The sequence below is a fragment of the Phacochoerus africanus genome, chromosome 7 (genome assembly GCF_016906955.1).
Source record: "Phacochoerus africanus isolate WHEZ1 chromosome 7, ROS_Pafr_v1, whole genome shotgun sequence".
In the NCBI taxonomy this organism is placed as follows: Eukaryota; Metazoa; Chordata; class Mammalia; order Artiodactyla; family Suidae; genus Phacochoerus; species Phacochoerus africanus.
Genome location: NC_062550.1, coordinates 104511403 through 104535911, shown reverse-complemented (window position 1 = coordinate 104535911; position 24509 = coordinate 104511403). Strand labels below are relative to the sequence as shown.

The 24509-nt window shown below is 38.4% G+C and overlaps 1 protein-coding gene across 1 annotated transcript in view; it reads left to right on the top strand.

Moving 5' to 3' along the window:
- Positions 1-2965, top strand: part of PTPRQ (protein tyrosine phosphatase receptor type Q) — a 213112-nt gene extending 210147 nt beyond the window's left edge. The window contains exons 44-45 of the mRNA XM_047785804.1: positions 2460-2583; positions 2817-2965. Of these exons, the coding sequence (XP_047641760.1) occupies positions 2460-2583; positions 2817-2854 (162 nt within the window). The 3' untranslated portion in view covers positions 2855-2965. The remainder of the gene's footprint in view (positions 1-2459; positions 2584-2816) is intronic.
- The last annotated feature ends 21544 nt before the right edge of the window (positions 2966-24509 follow it).

Genomic DNA, 24509 nt, shown 5'->3' with positions numbered 1-24509 from the left:
GAGCTGTTTCTCTTTTGGAAAATAGCTGTGTTATGCATTTCACAAGCTCATTGTCAGTCTTAAATCAGAGAAAATATCTACAGTTTCAAGTCTGCAGTAACTGTCTAGCATGCACTAAACGTCTGACAAGAGCGGGCTGGATTCCATCCTTGCTTAAAACCTGCTTCTCCCGAGCTGTCTTTCACCTGGCTTCATAACCAGCAGCTATGCTCTTCACTGCCTTTTCACCGTGATGGAAAAAAAGGAAAATGACCACACCTTGGCTCCAGGCCTTGCAAACCAGCATTGCCTTGCACAAGAGTGGTTTCTTATTTTCTTCTATTGCATTCGAGACCGATTCCAGTTTCTGTGAAGGATGCTGTCTCAGCACAGACGCCAGCAGCCAGGGGCAGGGAGTAGGAACCTCAGCGATATATCACCACTCAGAGACACCAAGGGGCATGGCCCAGAGCCTAGAGAGAACTCAGAGCTTTTTTCCTATCTACACAAACACATTCATAGCAGCCCCCAGCGAGCTGAGAGAACGCTGAAAGAATACTCTGCAGTGAGATGATACCCTGAGATACGACGGCTGCCTCAAACAAAGGCTAACCTGGATGAATCGCTTTCCTGCTCTGGTTCCTGAAAATTGACTGATAGAAACTCAAGGTAGAAGCAAAAAGAATAATGTATTTTTGGTGCCTAGTTCTTTTACCAGCCATGTGTATATGATGGGCTTTAAATCTCATAGCATAGCTTTTCTGATCCCCCGCGTGAAGAAACTGAACATCAGAAATGTTTAATTCTTAAGGTAACCTGACTATCTAGGGTAGAAGCTGGAATCGAACTCTTTGCTGCCTTTTTGGCAATAACACACCATGGCAGAGGGACCTTGGAAAATGCAGTGCCGCCCGTGGAGCTCAGCCTGCCCTGCTGGCGGCGTTTACACCCATCATTCTTTCCAGTGGAGAAGATGAGATCGGGACAGTCAGAGGTTTCACATATCAAGTGTGACTTCAGATTCAAGTGCGTGCGTGCATGCGTGTGCGTGTGTGTGTGTGTGTGTGTGAGAGAGAGAGAGAAAGAGAGTGAGAGTTTTAATACCAGAACTCAAGTTTACATGATTGTGGTTTTCAAATAAATCATATTTAGTCCATATATTTCTGCCAGTAATGTTCACTGTGTGATGGATATTTTAAAATACTCTTCTGGAATTCGCTTGAGAAGAAATTCGCTAGCAACTTCAACAGGATTGCTATTACTTATAACAACCCTTAGTTTCTTACCAAACTGACTCATGCAGCTTGATCCCTAATGACTTCTGGACGTTGTCCAGGGCAAGCCTGTCCTTAAATAGTAAAGATCAGCTAACTGTGAGAATTACATGAGGCGAAGTCAACAAACATTTATTACGCAACTACGACATTCCAGGCACTGTTACGGGCAACGGGAATATAGCCGTGAATGAGACAGGGCTCTGTCCTCATAGAATTGACATTCCGGTGAGGAGATGCTTGTGGAAACAGTTTGTAAGCCATGAAGAAATAGGTATTCCTGATAATGACCAACAATTCCTGAGGACAGTTTCAACAGAGAAGTTTCAGAAACGTTTTGAGGTACAGGAGCAATAGATATGAATAGAATCTCTTAGGATGGTCTTAGGACATTCTATTTAAAGCAGTCATCAATCTGTGTGTGTGTGCGTGTGTGTCTATCTTAAAAACCTGGTTATAGTCCTTTAACTTCAGATACTTTCTCTATGTAAACATGAGGGTGCTTTTCTTGGACTGTAAACTTAACTGCCTCTGGGAAAGTCCAAACCCAGAAATGCGAACAGGTGACTGAATGATACTGAATAAACGTCAAGAACCCAGATGGCAAAAAATTTAATCCAAACCTCAGATGAAATGTTAGGGGTCCTTGGCTATGTCAGTGGTCCACCGCCATGTATTTACGAATAAAAACCAGATCTTTGATATTCAGTAGGCCAAATATTGGGTGATTAACAGAACCAGTGAACATATTTCAAACGTGCTGTGTGTGTAGACATGCTCACTCACAGCTTTTGAAAGGAAATGTATCCTCTGCATTCCAATAGCCATTCTAGCGAGAAAAGTATTTATAGGAAAAATTACTCAATTATGCCTAACAAGAAAAAGGAAACTCAAAAAATTTAAATACTGTGATTTGCCACTTTTTATAATCACAGCAAGAAAGAACATATGCACACTTGGAATTTAGTGACGAGTATTTAAAAAAAACAAACAAACCTGGAAGCTACAGAAAGCCACAGGATTTAGTAAACCTTGTATTTGATATGACAGAAAATCATTTATGCCCCTGGTAAATTCTGTGCCTCTGTTTAGCCATTAAATATTTGCTGAATTCAGTACCACTTTGCAGTGTAGCTGTAGAGCCCCCCCCCCCAAAGAAAAGGCTCCACCCCCACCATTTCTAACCACGCTTTCTCTGGCGTCCAGGCCCAGTACATCTTTTTACATCAGTGTGTTCTGGATCTCTTATCAAGTAAAGGAGGGAACCCGCCCGTCTGCTTTGTGAACTACGCAGCACTTCAGAAGATGGACTCTCTGGACGCCATGGAAGGTAAACAGAGGCCGAGTCCGTCAGGTCACTAGCTGACCACCTAGAGCAGGAGCACTGCTTCACTAATAACCGCCTGCTGGAAGTGCTTCGGAAGCTTGGTTGGCACACATAAAAAGTCTTTCATTTCTCTCTAAACCAAATCCATGTACACTTATATTTTTGCCGGGAGATATTTAAATCTTTTGAGCTGTTGACTTCAGTTCCCTCCTGTGACATGTGACTTTATGTTACAGGTGACGTTGAGCTCGAATGGGAAGAAACCACCATGTGAGCATTCGGCCAGAGGTGCCACTGGAGCCACCTTCGAGTCCCAGGGCCCAATCACCCTTCGCGCTTCTGAATTGAATTGTGCACCCTAAAATAAATCCCTACACTTCCCTCACTGTGCCTTACTAAATGGGTTGACATGTTATGAAGAGTTCTAGGAAAGAGCTCATTCAGGATGTTACCCCTTCTATACAGAACACATTTAAAATGTTTAAGAGAAGATACCCCAGAGATTTTTGGAGCCTTGTGTATTTTGGGAATGAGCCAAATGTGAAGCTAGGGCTGTATTTACATCAGTGTTTCCATGCGCATTGTCCCTACACACTGGGTTCAGTCTTGACCAAAAGTTGTAAACGTTGACTCGGTCGTGTCATTTTGGCCTCCAGGGTGTTGATGTTCCTTTCGGATCACTTCCAAGGCTGCCATAGTGATCCGCACTTCCACGCCTGCGCCTGTGTTTTGAATCCTCAGTTTTATGAGTGCTGAGATATCATCTCATGATCTCCGACAGCTGAACAGTAACCCCCTGACACTGCAGGGATTACTTAGCCTTTATCCAACACACAGTAGCTCTTTGGGAATACTTAGGGCTATTTAGATTGCATTGTAATCTCTAGTTTGAAAAAAAAACAAGAGGAAAAATTACACAGTGCAGTTGCTTATATGAAGTTGCACTTTTCTAGCCTGTCCTCATTTGTACATTTTCAGGAACAAGCTGTACCACTACCTTGTATATTTAAATACACAGTTAAACGTATCAGTATTTGTCCATTTGATATATATTCAGCCTACTAACAGTTTGAAGATTTTCTTCAGCAGAAATGTATGAAAACAGGAATAAAAATGTTGTGTTGCAAGTTTGTAAACTAATGATGTGCTCCTGTGGTGCCAACAGAGACTTCTGGATAGATTACATAAAATAGTCTTTATGTCATTTCCCAAGATTGATTTTTAAGGGGTGTATTTGGTGGAACCGAGAACAAAGAAATTAACCAGATTGTAGCAACTTAGTGATTTTTTTAAAAGAAAATAAATTCACTCTCCTTTTTGTTAGATACTAAGAATGTACTGAGTTTTGAACTGCAATGAAATTATTTTGGCATAGATTTCAATTAAAGGTTATAAGATAGTATTAATCTATTTCTTTTATGCTGAATTTTAGCTTCTGCTTATTTTTGCTGGAATATATAAAAAATATGATGGCCAATAAAATTGAATTTTAAGGAATTGAGTTACTTTGCACCATGATTTCAGAGGTCCTTATAAACTTGATTTTTTTTCGTTTTTGACCTAACCCATGGCCTGTGGAGGTTCCTGGGTCAGGGATCGAACCCAAACAACAGCAGCAACGAAAGCCACTGCAGTGACAATGCTGTATCCTTTACCACCTGAGTCACAAGAGAACTTCCATAAACTTGATTTTGTATAATTGATAATTTTCTTAATATAACTTAATGAAATATATTTATAAATCATAATACAATATAGTATAAATAATTAAAATGTAATAATTTCCCAAGGCATCCATAAATAATTTTAAAATCTAAGGTATTATCCAAGAAATTAAATCCTTTCATCTTATAAGCAATCTTGCTTAATGATTTTTATGGCGAGGGTGTGCAAATAAATACAATTCGTTAATGTTCCATCCCAAGCGCTTACTCTACAGAAAGTTACAGAAACAGTAAGAAATGATGAGAACCCTAAAAGATTCAAGTTGCAGTTAGAGGTTCTTCAGTTTGTTTCATGTATCAGTCATTAAAATGTTTGCTAAGCTAGGACTTATAAATGTTGGGGTTTTTTGTTTGTTTTTGTTTTTGTTTTTGCCTTTTTGCCTTTTCTAGGGCTGCTCCTGCGGCATATGGAAGTTCCCAGGCCAGGGGTCGAATCGGAGCTGTAGCCGCCAACCTACACCACAGCCACAGCAACACCGGGTAGGGTCTGAGCCGCGTCTGTGACCTACACCACAGCTCACGGCAATGCCGGATCCTTAACCCACTGGGCAAGGCCAGGGATAGAACCCACAACCTCATGGTTCCTAGTTGGATTCGTTAACCACTGCGCCACGATGGGAACTCCTGAATGTTGATTTTTATATTCATGAAAGACAGCTAACAACCTATGGAAAGTATTGGGGAGTGTTAAGTGTATTAAATAAGAAAATAAATAGTTCTCTCCACAGGCCAGTCTATTTTCTAAAATATCGATATAAAACAGTGCAGCGTAGAGTTGACTGTAATCACTAATATGCACGTGTGTGCATATAAAACAAAGGTTTAATATAAGGCCTCCCCTAAAAGAGTGCTTTTCAAACTTTAATGTGTATACAGATCACCTGGAAACTGTATTAAAATGCAGATTCTGCTCAAGTCAGGTTCTTCGTTTCTAAAAAGCACTCAAGTTGTAATACTGCTGCCTTATCGCAGGCCATACATTCAATAGCAAATCTCTAAAAGAGAGGATCAGAATAATTTTATTTCCACTTGCAATTATTTGAAACACATTAAAAGAGATTGGTCTTCATTATCAGAAAAAAATTGTAACTGAGCACCTGTTAAATGTGTATAGCTCACTAGCATATATCCCAACATTATAACTGAAACGGAACTGAAACACGTATTAATGATAGCTACATTTTCTCTTAATTATATTGTGAAAAGGCTGGTTTACAGCCAAGTTTTATAGGCAGCTACTACGTGCAAATTAAAGTAGTGAGGAACATCTGTAACTTTTTTAGATCAGATTTGTCAAAATACATGGGAGCACATGTACAATAAATGAGCAACATGTGTTTCATCTGAACCAAATGAAACTGGAGCCTCTCAGAATGGTTTGCCAGAGACCAGAGCAGCTGTGTGTATCCCCTCTACTTTCATCCTGCTTTAAAACGTGTAATTTTCTTCTTTTACTTTATAGGTGAAATGTATAATAAGTCTTTTGAAAAAGCTAATTAAACTTTGCCCTCTTCTTAAAATTAAACTTTTCACTCTTCACTTCTGGTACCAAACACAAGATTTAAAAATGAAATTTCAATTCAGCAAAATACTCTATATGTCCCTGACATTATTGCTATAGGTCCATTTATATAGGCCAACTTTTAGAAAAAAAAAAATCAGTGAAATTTTTTTTTTGCCTATAACACAAAATTCTCAATTGAATGATATTCAAAAATGAAAAATGTGGGTAAAAAGTTTATAAAGCATAATCTTGGCAAAACAGCTTGCCTTAGGACAAGTGATATTTCATGGCAAATGACATTATAAATATGCATAGAGTTTCCATTTGGAATCTGGACTTATGTGCCCATCAGTTCATGAGGATGTTCAGAGAAATAGATTTTGAAACACTTTCCCACATGTGATCTAAACTTCAATGAACTCTACAAAGTTAATTTTTTATCCGTGATGAACAGTGTATAAGCATTGATCAGGAAGATAATACATCCTATTTTAAGGCTGTATTGCGCAGTGGTTAACAAATCCGACTGGGAACCATGAGGTTGCGGGTTCGGTCCCTGCCCTTGCTCAGTGGGTTAACGATCCGGCGTTGCCATGAGCTGCGGTGTAGGTTGCAGATGCGGCTCGGATCCCGCGTTGCTGTGGCTCTGGCGTAGGCCGGTGGCTACAGCTCCGATTAGACCCCTAGCCTGGGAACCTCCATATGCCGCGGGATCGGCCCAAGAAATAGCAAAAAGACAAAAAAAAAAAGACTGTATTGTACTTTGTGATATTAGTGTCATGTCTGTATGTCAGTTTCACACATTGAAGAGAAAATTATGGCGCATATACTGACTTCTGCTAAATAAGACCACTGATACTTTTTTCTTCATGAATGATTAGGAGCATTCTCAAGGAAAGTTTGGACTAAAATGAATAGATAAATATGTACACAAGTTAAAAAATGTGATTTGGGAAACAAATCAAGAAAATTTCCATATCAGGTGTTTCAAAGCACCATACTAAATCAGTGTCTGCAATATAGTCATTTGAAAAATAAAACTATAATATAAGCTAATGAAAAGCATTATTCTCCCTTGTTAAGATTCTACTTTTAGAATCACATGTTATTTTAATTTTTACTGAAAATATTAGATTGAGAAGTAGCTTAAGTAAATTACATACCTTTTAGAATACTTTTATACATCATCCCGATTAATCCTTACAAAACCCTCTAAGACCTGCAGTGTGCCGTATTAGAAAAAAATACAATGAAAGCTCAACAGATATGCCCAAGACCACATTTAGTAAATATGGAAGCTGCATATCATAATCAAGTTACTGAAAGCCAATGATAAAAATAATTTTTAAAAGCAATAGAGAAAATAGAGATCTATTGAGGGGTTCGAAGGTAAGAAAATATGCTGGTTTCTATTCAGACACAATGCAAGCCAACTGACAGTGTCATGACACATTCAAAGTGCTCAAAGTACCTCCTAAACTTGATTTAGGGCAAATACAACAAAAGGTATAGCTACTGTCATGGTGAAATATTAAAGACCTTCACCCTAAGATCAAGGAAAAAGGCAACAATATCACTTTTGCAATGTCAATTCAAAATTGCACTGGTATTTCTAGCCATTACAATAAGGCAAGAAAAAGAAAAAGGTTTGTAAAAGAAGAAACATAATTGTGTATGAGGAAATTCCTGAGAAATCTACACAAAAGAGAAAAAGAGCTGCTAGATATAATAAGTAGCTTTAAAAAGGTTATAGGCTATAAGATCGAGATACAAAAATCAACTTTATCTCTGCATACTAATCAATGGAAAATTGGAATTAAAAATACCATTAACAAGAGCATCCACAAACATGACATGCTTGAATTTTAACAAAATATCTTCAATATCTATACACTAAAAACAATAAATAAGAATTAAAGGTGGCAAAATTTTTAAAATGCATGTCCATGAACTCGAAAATACAGTAATATTGAGAAGCCAATTCTCCTCATATTTATCTATGGAATAAATGGAATATCTACCTTAGCCCTATAAAGCTTTTTTTTCTACAACTCAATAAACTGGTTTTACAGATTATATAGAAATGATGCCAAAGATCATTAGGCAAAACAATTTTTAAATAGAACAGAGTTTAATGATTTATATACCACACATCTATAGTAATTCTCATTGGAAGAAAAAATATAAAGTCAAAACACAAATTCTCACAAAGCTGGTCAATTCGATTTTAACAAAGGTGACAAGGTAATTCAATGGGAAAAAGAGAGTCTTTCCAATGAATGGTTTTAGAACAACTGAATGTCCAGTTTGAAAAACTGGAACCTCATTTCTACTCCATCTAACACAAATAAAAATTAATCTGAAATGCAACACAGATCTAAATGTAAAAGCTAAAGCTATAGAGCTTGCAGAAAAAAAATTATCTTTACTTTGAATAGGAAGAGATTTCTTAGAGTACAAAGAAATGAAACATAAAAGAAAAAATGGATGTATTGTGCTTCATCAAAATGATAACATTCTGCTCTTCAAAAGATACGATGAGGAAAAAAATGAAAAGTCAAACCACAGGATGGGAGAATGGAGAAAGCATTCACGATAAGTGTTTCTGGGACTGGTATCCAGCTTTCATGTATATTTACAGAATCCCCCCTCACACACACACACACGGCCGATACTTGAAAAGTTCCATTAGTCATCAAGGAAATGCAAGTGAAAATCAGGACGGAATAACCATACTACTAGACTGAATAAAGTCAAAGTGACTGGTAATCTCAATAATATCAAGTCCTCCCAGCTCGGATTTAGTACAATCTCTTAACAATTTGGTAGATTCTTATAAAGTTAATAATATCATAGACTTGGAGAATAGATGTGGTTGCCAAGGAGGAGGAAGTGGGATGGATATTGGGAGCTTGGGGTTAATAGATGCAGACTATTGCCTTTGGAATGGATAAGCAATGAGATCCTGCTGCGTAGCACTGGGAACTCTGTCTAGTCAGTTATGATGGAGCATAATAATCAGAGAACAAAGAATGTATACGTGTATGTGTGACTGGGTCACCACGCTGTACAGCAGAAAAATGACAGAACACTGTACACTAGCTATTACAAAAAAAAACATTATATAAAAAGTTTAAAAAAAGATAATATCCTATTGCCATATTACCCAGCATTACCACTCCTCATCATTCATCCAAGAGAAATTAAAATAAATTTTCAGGAGTTCCCATCGTGGCACAGAGGTTAATGAATCCGACTAGGAACCATGAGGTTGTGGGTTCGGTCCCTGCCCTTGCTCAGTGGGTTAAGGATCCGGTGTTGCCCTGAGCTGTGGTGTAGGTCGCAGACGCGGCTCGGATCCCGTGTTGCTGTGGCTCTGGCGTAGGCTGGCGGCTACAGCTCCGATGAGACCCCTAGCCTGGGAACCTCCATATGCTGCAGGAGTGGCCCAAGAAAAGGCAAAAAGACCAAAATAAAATGAATAAAATAAAATTTCAGAAAAGGACTTGTGTGGTTTTAGCAGTTTTATTCATAATGGCCAACGAAATGGAAAGAGTCCCAATATCCATCGACAGAAATGACTAAAGAAGCTGTATTCTTTGACTATAAAATACAACTTGGCAATAAAACAGAACTAGAAATAGAATACATTTCAGGTAGTTCTGGGACAGGCCACTCTAGAATGCAGTGATGAAGACCAGGTCAGTACTGCCTGGAGTGTGGCGCATGTGCAAACTGACTCAAGGGCACTTCCGCTGGGTGAGGAAAGCGTTCTGCATCTTGAGTGGAGCGGTACTTACACAGGTGTATTCACTTGTCAAAATGCTTTCAACTGCATACATACACTTTAAGTGAAAATTTCATTTTAATTCAATAAAGTTGATTTAAAATAATGAAAAATAGTTACAATATGTACGACATGCTATTCATCTAATGTATTTAAAATAAAGCAAGTGGTACATATTTTTACAGATTCATTCATTATAGTAAATATTCAATATCATGAATGGGAATGTCAGCCTTGCCATCAAAATCATGGTTTCCTCTGACATGCGAGGAATGCAGGGAAGAAGATGGATTGCCATGAAATCAGGGGAATCCACAAGAGTTTCAAATGCATTTGTAAAATTTGTTTTAAATTTTTAAGCATATATGGCAACACAGATTTGTTAAAATTAACTGATGTGTAAAAATATTCATTATATTATTCCTCAAAGTTGTCTTTGTGTTTGAAATTTTCATAATTTTAAAAGCATGACTATAATTTATCTTTAATAATTTATTACAATCAGCATCTTAAACATTAAAAATAAAACTTGACATGCATCAAGTGCTTTCCACAGAATTCACTAAGCTGTTATTCATTCAGTATTTATAACCAGCTGAACTGCCATGGAAGATATGACGACTTCACATGCTGGACTCTTACAGTGGAAAACAGAGCTTCGTCAATCCGAAGGCACCACATTCATACGGCTGATGCGTGCCAACAGGATCAACAGATCAACATCTAGTCCCTGGGCTGCTACATCAGAGTTTTCGCTTATTTGTGTTTTAAAGAACACATTCGCAGTTGTGATATGAATAACTTTCATGAAGGACACTCATAATTTTATTTATTGTAATTGACAATAGCTTTCTTTAATGAATTATTTCTATGTGACATGCCCTCTTCTGAGGATTTTACAAATACTAATCTCCTGACAATTCTTGGAATTAGGTGCTACGATCTGCCTTTTATAGATGAGGAAACAAAAACAGTTCGATAACCTGCCCAAGGTTACATATGAAGTAGGTAAAAGAGCCTATTACTGAAGCCGGAAATATGACTTTAGGATCCGCAGTATTAGCTACCATACACCTCTGTATTACCTAGAGACCATCAGATATATGATGTTTTTGATCTTGCCTGCTTGGAATGGAACAGACCTGTGAATTCTTATTACTCCCATTCTCAAAAACAAGTTTCCTGACTTCATCTAAAATAGACCCTTTTATGCAAATTATTCATGTTGCATAGCCAGTGGTAAAGCTAGCCTTTGAATTCAAGTACCTGGTTGGATATTTCATCCGTAATTTGCTGCTTCCTCCAATACATATTTCACCCAAACCAAACTGTATTATTTGCTTTTCCAATTCTTTTAGAACTTGTTGCCAGATTTATCTCCCTAGCTCTCAGCTTTGATCACTTTACTGATCTGTCTGTTAGCCCTTCAATGACTATCAAATCAAACACAGGACAAGGCCTTTCACATAGCCTTACTCTAATTTTCAAGACCCAGGCCAAACCGGAGCACTTGCTGTTGCAGCCTATTGAAACCAACCCCATCCACTCCCAACACCGCGCTTTGGCTCCTACATTCTCCGTAATAGTTCTTATCCTTTGCTGGAGTTCCCCACTTCCTAAATCGTCAGCTGCTTGTGAATCAGAACTAAAATTTTCTCCTGATTTTAGCCTGGATCCATTCAGCGAAACATCTTCTACAGAGATAAACTTGAACTAACAAAATAAGATTGCCTATATGACAGTATATTTCCCCGCCAATCCACACTTGCTAAGATATTTTTTTAATCAAGGAGCAAACAAACATTGGATCAAAGATGAAAGAAGGTGGGGGATCAGGGGGCATACTGTTCTTTGTCATTTGTTCAGGATGAGTTATTCAGAATGAAACTAAGATCCTGAGTATGTGAAAAAACTTACAAGTGCAAGTGACAAAGAAGAATTCTATACAATGGGCCAACTTTTACTAAAAAATGGCACACTGACAGTCTTCTTTGTCTTACGTTATAGACACATCAACAAATGTGATTTTCCAGTTCACAGCAGATTGTGAACAGCAAAACTAATGGCTTATATCCTTATATTGTGTGTACATTGTGTGTACAAGTGTACATGAAAACACACACACACACCCCTGCTTATGGTACAAAGGCCTGCAAAACAAAGTTTTAAAACCAGTTATAGAAATCCAACAATAGCCTCTGGAATATTATAACTAACGTCCTCTTTAAGAAAACATAGTTTTCTAATGCTATCTTTTAAAATTACATCATCTTTACCCCTTTAAGAGACAGGGATGAGTTTAATACTTTTCAAAAACCTAACTGACTGAAAAAGCAGGGAGCGTCCGTTTCAGAAGAAACTTGGAACACATTCCACGAGGTGAGACAGTTGCTTGAGATGCAGAGGCAGGTCTAGATTCAGCTGCCAATGTGTACACTCACAGAGGCAGACACCAGGGCCAGAGAGGACAGTAACGAGCAACAGGTGGCAAACCAGGCTAGCAGGACACACCAGGGTGGACTAGTAAGAGGCAGCATATCATAACAGGCAGGTGGAGCAAGGCTAAACAGAATCCAGCCACTGGCGCTGGGCAGATCCAAGAAAAGCCAGCGGGAGGAAGTGGGCCATCAGGGAGCAGGGTCCTACTGGCTGGCTGGATTCAGAGGCATCTCACTTCCCCAGGGGCAGACACCAAGTAGGAAAACTCAGGCAAAGTTCAATGACCCCTCGTTTCCTGATATATACATGGTAGCTGCATTAAAACTAAATACATGCATATGTAAATACATGCTTTAAGTAACTATGGTGGTAGAGAGATTTTTAGAGCTAAAGGTTTCATCAAAAGTAGGTACCAAAAACATTTACAACGAATCTAACCAAGGCCATATTAAGGAAAACAAAAGTAACAGAAGTCAAAATTGCCATTATTCAGTAACAAAAATATTGCATGCCTAGAAGATATGAGTAAGTAGATGGAAAAACTTTATATGTAATCACATATTCTCTAACGTAAATGACCATAAAATAAATATTCAAAAATGATAAACAACAAATCAACGAGTAAGAAGACATGGTAAAAACTAGTGCACTGACAACGTCCAAAATATAAGATGCCAAGAGGCTAAACATATAGGTCATTTCTGAAGCAATCTTTAAAACAGGGAAATCTAAAATATGATTAAATTTTAGGTAAGGGAAACCTGTTGTAAAGAGCATAGCTGTTCTCAATCACTTCATAAGTTTAATACGCCAATTTAAAGTCTTAAATAGAATTAGATTTCATATTTATGAAAACATTGTAAGTTCACCTGGAAGAATAAATAACTGAGAAATAGGCTAAACTTGTTCCGGTAGTAAGAGTGATGAAGAGAGCAACTTCCCTTCCACATATTAAAGTACGTTGTCATCTAAATAAAGTCAGTGTATAACTGACATGAGAAGAAGCAAAACCCAATGAAGCCAACAAGTTTTCAAGCATAAGCCACAGTGGAGGATGTCAGTACCTCAGTAAGGAAATACCACCACCCAAGGACAAAGTAATATGCTGCTTTTCAGCAAATAATGTAGAGAAATTGGCTGCAAGGGAAAAAAATGAAATCATGTTAAATTTAACCCCCTACTATAAACCATCATTAATTTTGGAGCGAATAAATTTTAGTATGTCCCATGGTCTTATTTCCCTTTAAAGATCATAAATAATTTTACCTTCTCAGGATAATCACTCACACAACTTCTAAAGCCCCATGGATCACAGCACCCCAATGTGAGACATTTACATTTTCTCCAAATTTATTATAAGAATTCAAAGTTATGTCCCAGAAACAAAACCTGAGATTTAAAGAAATAAAATGCATCCAAAGTGGAAGGGAAGAGGCCAAATTGTCACTATACGCAGTTTACATGATACTATATATAGAAAACCCTGAAGTTTCTCCACACAAAACTACTAGAATAAATGAATTCAGCAAAGTGGCAAGATAAAAGATTAATATACAGAAATCAGTTTTATTTACACTAACAATAAAATATCAGAAAAGGAAGTTAAAAAAAAATCCCTTTTAAAATTGCATCAAAAAATACTTAGGAATAAATCTGACCAAGGAGGTAAAAGATTTACCAGCCGAGAACTATAAAACATTAGATAAAGGAAATTGAAGATTATTCAAAGACATGGAAAGATATGCTACACGCTTGAGCTGAAAGAATTTATTTTATTTTATTTATATATTTATTTATTTGGCTTTTTGTCTTTTCTAGGGCTGCACCCGTGGCATATGGAGGTTTCCAGCCTAGGGGTCTAATTGCAGCTGAAGCCGCCGGCCTACACCACAGCCACAGCAATGCACGGTCCGAGCCATGTCTGTGACCTACACCACAGCTCACGGCAACACTGGATCCTCAACCCACTGAGTGAGGCCAGGGATCGAACCCGCCACCTCAAGGTTCCTGGTCGGATCCGTTAACCACTGAGCCACGACGGGAAGTCCCCGGCTGAAAGAATTTATAATGTTAAGACGGCCACACTACCAAAAGCAATCCATAGATCCTAATGTGAGCTCTCTCAAATGACCCATGACATTTTTTCACAGACCTAGAACAAATAATCCTAAACTCTATGTGAGACCACAAAAGACCCATAATTGCCAAAGCAATCCTGAGAAAAAACAAAGCTGAAAGCATAACCCTCTCAGATTTCAGACAATCCTACAAAGCTATAGTAACCAAAAGAGTGGTATTGGCACAAAAACAGATATATGGATCAACGGAATAAAACACAGAGCCCAGAAGTCAACACACATGCCCCTACGGTCAATTAATTTACAACAAAGGAGGCAGGAATCTACCGTGGAGAAGAGAGTCTATTGAGCAAGTGGTGCTGGGGAAGCTGGGCCGCCGCGTGTAAAGCAGTGAAGTTCAACACTCCTCACACTATGAAGAAACAAGAACACACACTCAAAACTCAAAACGGCTTAGAGACGACCATGACCATTTCCAAGTCCTCGTACACACTCCGTACATTTAAGACCCCATCTGTTAAAATGAGTGTTCGCTGGGCTAAAAATGGGGTAAAAATCAACTTATCTTAAGGTAAGTCAAAATATCTGTCACTATAAAGCCAAGACTTCATGCAGAAGACAGCTGAAGGATACCAAGAGGGGAGTCTAGGATGACCCAGTTCCAGTGCTGGGATCCAAACTATTCCGGCCACCTTCAGGTTCCCAAGAAACCCTAAACCAGCAGGATTCAGGAAGCGAAAAAGGAGCAACACAGAGCAGCTTCTGGAGAGTGTCCAGAAGAGTGACGAAGGGTAAGATAATATGTCCCAAGGCTTTCCTTCTGAGGTCCAGCTCTATGAAATGCTCTCACAACAAGGATGACCAGGTATTCAGGGGCCACCTGACCAGGAACAAGTTACTCACCAATACTTTTAAAATGAGCAGCCAATAAACTATCAGACTCTCTTTTAATAGACATAGCATGAGGGCCTGAACTCAAATGGATGTACTCTAATTTGGTTGGGACAGCCAGACTTAGCAATTCATTACTTAGACTTAGTATCTAAGGCTTAGCAAGTACAGCTTCAAAGATAAATCTTGCTATAAAATGTTTTTTTTTTTTTTTGAGTAGGGAGCCTCTTGTCCCATAAACTTTCCAGAAACTTCTACAAAAATAAAATGAGCATTATATCTTGCACTGATTTGGATACACAATGTTTTGGGGAAAGCACTAAAAAATTTAAACAAATCCCAAATAGAAACAGAAATAATAGAAATAAAATGCTGCCTTATCTCTGAGACGATGAATGAGGGTTTTGACAATTATCGCTCAGTAAAGATTACCTGGCACCTGTCTTCCACTAGGTAGTTTTTAAGCACGGACGATTACATAGTTCCTGCCCTAGAGAGTGGATGATGTGGCCCAATAAGCATGAGAGGGCAATGGGATAAGCACTCAGGTATGAATAATCACAGAAGCAAGTATTATAATCAATAGGGGACATGTGAAAAGAGACAGTTGTGAAAAATAGGAATCGTCTGATTACCCACACTCCACAGTCTCCTGTGAGTATTCTCTTCCAGTCTTAACCTTTGAGACAGGAACACACAAGACACTATTAAGTGCTTCCAAGCTTCCTGTGACTCTGTGCTTCCTCACCAAATAACCAAAGCAGCATACATTAAAAAAATGTGCTTTATCCCACGGCCTTTGTGTCAATCCAGTAATGCTAAGCATTTTGAGTAATTCCAAATTATGCTTTGATTTTCAAAATATTTGTGATGTTTTAAAAGAGTGGATTTTGCTAGAAGTCTAGTGGTCATTTCTGATCTCCCAATGAGGTCACAGCCCTAGTTTTTCTTGTTCCTCTCTCCTTTATCTCTTTTCCTCCCTGCCTCTCCCCCTCTCCTTCCTCCTCTGTCTCCATTATTTGCCTTTATTCTAGATAGGCTATTAAAAGCCCCAGAGCCCCCAGAAAAGTCTTTCTGCCCACTTCTGAAGGTAGAGCTAAATTACGGCACCCTCAGGAAATCTCACACTAATCTTATGAAATCTTATAAGATCATGCTTCATTTTTTCCTGTGGCTGAAGTTATTGCTAAGATAATGTATTTATAAAACTATTTAAGTAACACACCACTGCCAAAAATAGTGTTATAGTATTATCATATGTCCAAAAGCTGATTTTAATCATCACTTTAATCTTCAAAAGATAACTTATTCCATAGAGAAGACTGGGATTTTCTTCAAAGTCAGAAAAAAATAAGCTTTTTGGTAAATTGAAATGGATAAGATTAAAGAAAAAAAATTCTACTATGGGAGTTTTAGCAAGCTGTATAAAATACCAAACACTCAAGGAAGTAAAAATAAAGTTTGAAACATAAGAAGTCTAGCTGTCTTCGAATCAGATCAGGAACATGAAAGGGTAATTTGAAATTACTCAAAAAGCAGCATATGTTCTCAGTGCTATTACATCATAAGATGAAACAAAATCTAAAAGGCTAAATCGTGTTCACTGATTTGAATAAAATGATACAATAATATAAAACAATCTAATATCGCTTATCACACATATTATTTTTAAGCATAGCAACCACTCACAAAAAAAAAAAAAAATGTGCTACCTTTTGGAAAACTTCAAATACAAAAATTTCCAGGAACAGCACAACAGTCTGGTACAGTGTAAAGCGAAGCAACCCTTGATTCTTGCATTCTTCCTTCATGATAGGATGTTTCTCACTGCCCCAACACAAAGCGTGACGCACAAGAAAAAACTTGTGCCACGGAAAAGTCATACATTCCCATTTCATTTTATTACAAAACAAATACTATACTCTTCTACAGTCATTCCTTTTATTATACACATGTATGCTCCTTCATCCTCAAAATGCTGGGGTTTCCCAATCGAATAAAAATCAGCAAGGTTGTTCCTATTTCCCAAAGAGATAAAACAATCCTTCTCTGTTTCCTGGGATCTGTCAGTGCTTCCAGACATGGCTGTGGAACGACCTTCCTCACACTGCTTGTGTACACACGCCCCCTAATCAGAAAAAAAATTTTTTTTTTCTGTAAGACGTTTATAACCAGAGGTCGACTGGATCCCGTCAGGTCAGGTGTGTGGAGCAACGCAGGCTAGGAAAGGAAGCGCTGGCACGGATCTACTGCTATCAAGACCATTACGTCTTGCTGGGGAGAACTAATTGATTTTGCTCTTTTCCCTTGGCAAGGGGTCAAGCTAAAGCCCCGCTCTGGGGGAGTGGGTAACGAAACGAGCGGCCAACTGCACTAATGAATGTGTGACATACTTTCAGGGTCTGGAGTCACACAGCCTTCTGAACACAGAAAGACTGTTCAACGAAGAGCCTACCAGAAGTTTGTAAAACCTTAAATTGCTACAACAGCTGAGAGAAGAGAACAGTTCTACTGAAAGGAAATTAATGAACAAGTGTCAAAATGGACAGTTGGTGTCAATTCCTAGAGGATTTGGAAGTGAGAAGTGGACCTGAGGAAACCATGTTAGTAGAGCCTGGGTTTGTATGAAGAGAAAATCATACTTCACCAAATATCCATCACAGGAGTCATGCTTGTCACAACCCGCATTAGTCTGTGTTTAGTAGAAAAGAATGCTTTATTATGGACTCTGTAAGCATCTTAGTTTGGTGATCTCCAAAAATATATGACTGTTTTCTTGGAAACAAATTTAGAAAGAAATTCTATACTCAGCTAATGTGGTAATTCGTGGAATGAAATGTATTCAACACTTTGAGACAGCAAAGATGCTTTTAAGCCCAAACTATCTTTTTTTTTTTTTTTTGCAACTTTAAGAACAAAGGATAGGCAGTAGCAAACGGAAATTAGATATTTTTAAACTTTTATAAGGATAGATTTATGTTAAATAATCAAACACAGTAGATGAAAAACTAGAAAATATCACACAATAGTAGTTCTTTTTGAAAACATGCAAAGAGCTACTCTGAAAGCAGATATGATACACCTTTTACTGTTATATAAGAGTATTCAATTCTACCACAGAGTACAAGAGAAGAGAACAAGACGAGTGGATGAAGCTAAATATAAAAGCAAATGGCTGGGAAAACAGTTTAGAAATAGATAAAGTACAGCCTATGCTTGTCAACATTGAAAAGGACAGAAGGCCAATTAAGCATCAAATAACCAAATACGCCTGAGATATCCAATACACAAGAAGTTTTCAACTGACCAGTCACTGGTGAAATCCAGTTTGCTCCACCTACATTAAAGCCATCCCCAGCAGACTGTAGGTGAGCTACACCTAGTTCTGACTAGGTGTATAGAACATCTGTATATTGGCCCAGCCACCTTACATGTGCTGGAATCCCTGCTCACCCTCAATTCTAGTCCTTGTAACTACTGCAAGTTGGGCAGATCGAAGGCGGGAGGGAGAAAGATAGGACTTCCCACGCGCTGCTTAACTAAAGACTTGGATAGCATGGTCTCCCCATCCCACTTCAACCTTATCTTAAGTGTGCTAAACTACTCCGTTTTGCTCTTTCCTTCCTACTGCATAGTCTTAAACAATCGAAGAGAGCATGGGTTTCAAGCATTTGAACCTGATCATCAATTGCGTGACCTCTGGGACAGGCTGCCTGTACATGGCACTGCACACGGAAAATACCATTGCATCATTCGTTCCCCAGGGGACAACACATGTCCAAATCTCTGCGAACAGCTATTATCACCAGTGCCTCTTTTGGTGGCTCTGCTAGAAAAATGGACCTTACCCTACAGGTTGCCAAATGAATACTCAAAGGTCCTCTGAGTTAGTTGGCCCCTAGACTTTTTTTTCCCACTGAAAACTTCATTTCCATTGGTCACTGCAAGAAGGTTCAGAATAAGAACTTTTTGATGATATAAATCATGGCACTAACAGCCAGAATTCAGTTGATAAGCATGTGATCTTGGGCAAGTAGATTAATTTCTCCTTGCTTTTGCTTTATTCTCTCTTTAAAATGGTGACACATCGTACTTGGTTAAGACACGTGAAGATGTCATGCAATCGTTTATGTAAAGTGCTCCGGCACAGTGCCTGCCACTTCCCCCCCCCGCCCCAGAATTGAATAGTGGCTACGTTACAAAATACATATAACAACTTTTTATTCTATATTCTAGAATTTTATTCAATTCTAGAATATTATAGTGTCAAATAGCTTTAAGTCTCATGAGAGTTTATAGTTAAACACAAGAAAATAAAAAAATAACTTAAACGACTTAATAAAAAGATTATACTTACGCGGTGAAATTACATAGCATGGCTTTTCCAATCACAATATCTAGCTCGGACCTCAAAATGAAGGAAGATAAAACTTAACATGACTGATTTTTATGTGACTAACAATACCCCGAAGTCATAATTCTTGTGCTTCAAAAGCACCGATGAATACAATTTGAACTTTCTATAACTTTTGGTGTGTTTTTATCCTGACTATCCTAAAAGCTAACATATATTATCTTAAGACAGAATGTCTGAGCTGCTGAAAAAGTGTGAAATGTATGTGTACATCTGATTAAACAACTTTTTTCCTAAACTGGTGGAAACACTCTATGGACTAAATGTGTTTGTACAGTGGTGGCTATTTGTCACAGGAGGCTCTGACATAGGCATTAAGGCACCAACTATTTTGGACAATATGTCATAGCCAGCCAGTTGGAGAGCAGTAACAAAATACTCGGCTAACCATTCTACACGAGAGACATCTGTTTAGCTTAGCAAGCTGGTAACACCAGATCCTACTGTAATTTGGATCATCTGAATATCACAATCCACTTGGTTTCTGACAGATGTAAACAACACTGAAACAGCATCCTACGTGTCTTAGGCGTTTTAAACTTAGTTTCATGTACTATCATGGAAAAATGTTTATGTCATATTTTAAACGAAAAAGGCAATAGATACATATTGCTTTATATTTATGCTCTTACAATAATATAATACGAAATTTATATTAGGTGACATTATATAAAAATTTTAGCCATATAAAAAACAAAATAGCAAAGGATGATTTATTCAGACGGCATGTAGATGGATGATTGTTTTCTTGTCTTCAATCAAAAGTTAAGTAATACAATGCCAACTTGTATTGCGGGTTTATTATGTGCTAGACACTGTATGTTAAGTGGGCATTAACATTGTTTTCATCATTAAAACCACCTTATAAGCTAATACTAATTCCATTTTATGGACTGGCTAAGACTTAGAGAAGTTAAGTAACTTGCCCAAGGTCAAATATTAGCAAGTGCAGAGCTGAGATCTAGCAGTAAACCCCGTATTTGTAACAACTATAATTATCTTTAAAGGAAAAAGGCTACTTGACATACCCTGCAGTCTCTTCACTGTTCTTATCTGTGAATAGAGACTAAGCATCTATTTTTCTGGGAAGGAGGGTGACCAAACTGGTCTGATTTGCCTGGGAATTTCCCAGTTTTAGTTCTGAAAAGTGGAACCTCCTGAGTATTTGTCATAAGCAAACCTTTGCCAGTTGGTGACCCACAGGGAAGGAATACGTAACCTGGAAACGTTCCAATAGTTCACTAATTTTGCTCTCAAATTGATAAATCAGAATGAAAATAGGGAAAGTGCAGAATTACAAGGAGAAATTTTTTAAGCACCAAGGAAAGGGGGTTTCTCAGGTAGCTTTTGGTGTCTCTTTCCCTGGAAACTGTGCCTAGAAAATAAATGAGCAGCAGCTTCTTGCAGAAGCATTTTGTATCTAGCATGTGAACTGAACCCAGGTTTTCGTGGAAGTTGTGTTCTCTTCCCAAATGGGAGAGACCGAAGGGCGAAAGCAAAGAGTGAAAATATATATTTCTTGAAAAATCGGAAGAGCAGCCTCTCTGGTTCCTCCTTTGCTTGGCTCAGACACAGTTCTTCAAAGCTGTATGAAAAAAGGCAGCTGCACAGCAGCCTCGGGGGTCCAGATCCAGCCCCATGTCTCTGCACAACTTCTCATGGCCACCCTCTGGAAGGTGCAGAGGATTCGCCTTTACAATCTCTCCTCCTCCTCGGCTTGGGGCTTGGTGTGTGCCCCTCCCCCATGTCCTCTGAAGGAACTCGAATGTTCTGTCCGTTTAAGTGCAAACTATTTTTACCCCAGTGTTCGGGAATCTCTGGGCACAAACTGTCTGCAGATTAGGTAAATTACAGGTGCAGGGATTCATGTTACTCGCTGAGCGGGCGCGAGTTTAAAGCATTAAGCTGCCTCTTCTGCATCTTCCCTTTCGGTCAGCGGACCCCCCTTCCCCTTCTGTTCAGCAGGGCCACCGACTGCCTTGCTGGCTGATCCTTCCCCTGAAGGCTGGACTTCCCTGCTGCTCAGTTTCTTTCTCTCCCTCCCCTCCTCCTCCACCCCCTCTTTCTTTTACCCCCATCTTCTCCTCTTTTCTTTTCACTGCCAACCAAGTATAATTATTTCAGGTCTGGCCCTCAGTTCTCCCTTCTCAGTCATAACCCCACTATCCAACAATATAGCCAAATTCCTTAGACACAACCCTCAAAAATCTCTTCCCCAGTTTCTGACTAACCCTGTGTCTGCTTCTTCCCTGAGCTTCCTCCTACTGTCAACACCACCCCATCCACAGGTTTGCTTAACAGCTTCACATCTGCTCCTTGGAAACACCAACCCACTATCTCAGGAACTTCTGTCCCCAGACCATCCTTGTTCAAGCTTCCTGGTCATGAGAGACGGCTCACTGCTATACATTCATGAAGAACCCCATTCTTTTCCTCCCAAGTTCCTAGTTCAGGGGGTCATTTGTGTGATTTTTAAACTAGTGTCTGCCCTAATAAAGTGGAAATTTGTTGAGTACATAAATACATGAAACACTGTTATGGAGTCACTGGTTTTAATGCTTCTACTTCCATTACACCGTTAACAAATACACATCCCTAAACTTGTCCTAAACATCCGTATTAACAAATCTAGGTATTTCAATTAATTCCCTTCAATTTAGAGGCCTTATGAATTGAGTAGGGGAAGGAAGGAAATTAAAATTTGTTGAGTGCATATGCCATAACCATGGATTCAACATACATTTTTCTCTTTTGCACTAACAAAAAAAAATCTGTGATATATGTATGATTATGCCATTTGATATCTTAGAAAAGTGAGGCTTGAATGTATAATTAAGAATGGCTAGAACTTAGATTGTAGCTTAATCCAAAACCGTTTTTCTACCACCTTCAGCACGTTCCCAAAGGCTCAGAGATAAAATCCACCATTGGCTGAGCTGGCTATAATCCTTTTCCTCCCACTCCTTCTCACAGAGAAGAAGAGCTGGACATGTTCAAGCTTTTGCGGAGAGGATAGGCAGAAAATGTGTTTACAAGTAACTCAGCAGGAACTACGAATAATGAGTGGTGAACTATTTGAAAACCAGCAATTCTATCAATAACTTATTTTCACATGTTGTTATGAATGAACTCCAGGCCCCTGAAGTGATTATTGCTACTTAATATTACTCTTCTCTTATTATGATTTACTTTTTCTATACTTAAAAAAATGTATTTTGAACTGTTTAAAGCTTGGAAGATAAACCTATTTTGAGCACTTGTCAAGATCTGTGTCTCCCAAGTTGTACTGAGAAATAATGTAATTGCAATTACAGGCATCTCATATTTTGTAAACAGTTCTGAGTTCCAAGAGTTCACTAGTTAGTTGTTTGGAATCATTGTGTATTTTCCCATTACCTAATCTAATTAAAAAAATGGTTATTTCCCAAGCTGGCATTTCCTTTTTTCTTTCTTCCCATCCCTTTCCCAACCCCCAAAACAACAAAAGAGGGGAAAAACTCTATTTGAACAAGAGTCATGACAACACTAATTTTATTGGGCTGAGTTCTAAAGAATGTTGTGTAAGGGGCTTTGTAATTTAATAAGAAGTGACCATTCACTAGTGATGCCGAATTCACACAAAGAAACACCACCCCTGTCTGAGAGGTTGCTCTTGATCAGCACCCCAAAGCTCATTCTACCTCTTTCTAGAATCTTCCCTCTCTACATTTTCAACTGGCAACACTTAAATAAGGGAAAAATAAAGGAGAAAAAGCACACTTTGATATTCCTCAGCAGGTTCGTGATGTGCAGACTCTCATATCTCACCACTGCCTCTTAAAATCACTGGGGAGTCTAAGAATGGTTCCACCTTAACGATTACGTTTCTCACCCAAGATACAACATTCCTGAGAAGTGCTGTTTTTGTGATTTCATTTTTTTCCTATACCTAATTGCAGTAATAAAAATACTTTTATGGAGTATGTGATCTTTTTGAAGTGATTTCACATTAAAAAAATTATCATGACCTTTGAGAACGTGATGTCTTTGCTACTACATACTTTACGGGTGAAAATCTGAGCTATGAAGGTTGGTGAAATGCCCACAGACCCCAGGTGATTGTGGTCTAGGCCTCCCACACCCCGATCCCAGTGCTCTTTCTCCCACTTTTCATTGTTTAGTTAATTCTGCTCACCCTTCCAGGTTCACACTCCGTAAGAAAAGAGATCACTTTTTAACCACTTTATTCTTAGCACCCTGGACACCGTCTGGCTCTTAGTAGGTACCCAAAAATATTGAATAAATGAATTTCAGGAACTGTTATCTTAATCTTAGCGACACTGCTGTATAATTTTACTTGTTAAAAATGACGTTTCTAATTGCGTTTACATTATAAGAGAGAGTGAGGTTAAGAGCACAGGGTAATTTTCCATAACAGACATTAGACTATTCCCTACATTCTTGGAGCCTCCAACCTGCAATCTTAACTGCTGATATTAGCAACAAAGGGACTGGCAGAAATAGGAGAAAAATGTCACAAAAGCATTGGCTTCCTATGATTCCCTGTGCCTCCTACTTTTCCAAAAACCTCAAAATGGTTCTCAGCATGTGATAAGAAATTATTCAGCTGCACAATAACAAAAACATAAAAACGGCATAAAATGTCAAAACTTAACATCCAAGGTGGTGGTTTAACAGAAAGAGACTATGATGCATTCGCTTCTGGAATATGTGACTTTAAAATGTAACTAGTTCCTACATTGTCTAACTAGTGAGTCAAGGATGTTGTCTTCAGTCTATTCATTTAAAAAATTAAATCATATTACACACAGCCGATAATTATCACTGCTTAGGGTAGAAGAAGACTATTTTACGTAGAGTGTTTCAGGCACTGACTGTGAAGGCCAAAGTCAAAGTTGACTGATCCCCAAAGGCAGTTATAGTTTAGAAGGACTCCTTCTAGAGCGCTGGGAGAGGAAGGGAAGGGAAATAATACAATTTTTTAAAGAGAAAAAATAAATCTGCCACAGCTGTGCTTTATTTCCTTCATAAGAAATGGTCTTAGCCTTGACGTAACTTCATGAATGAAATGATAACTAATGTTCATCAAGCA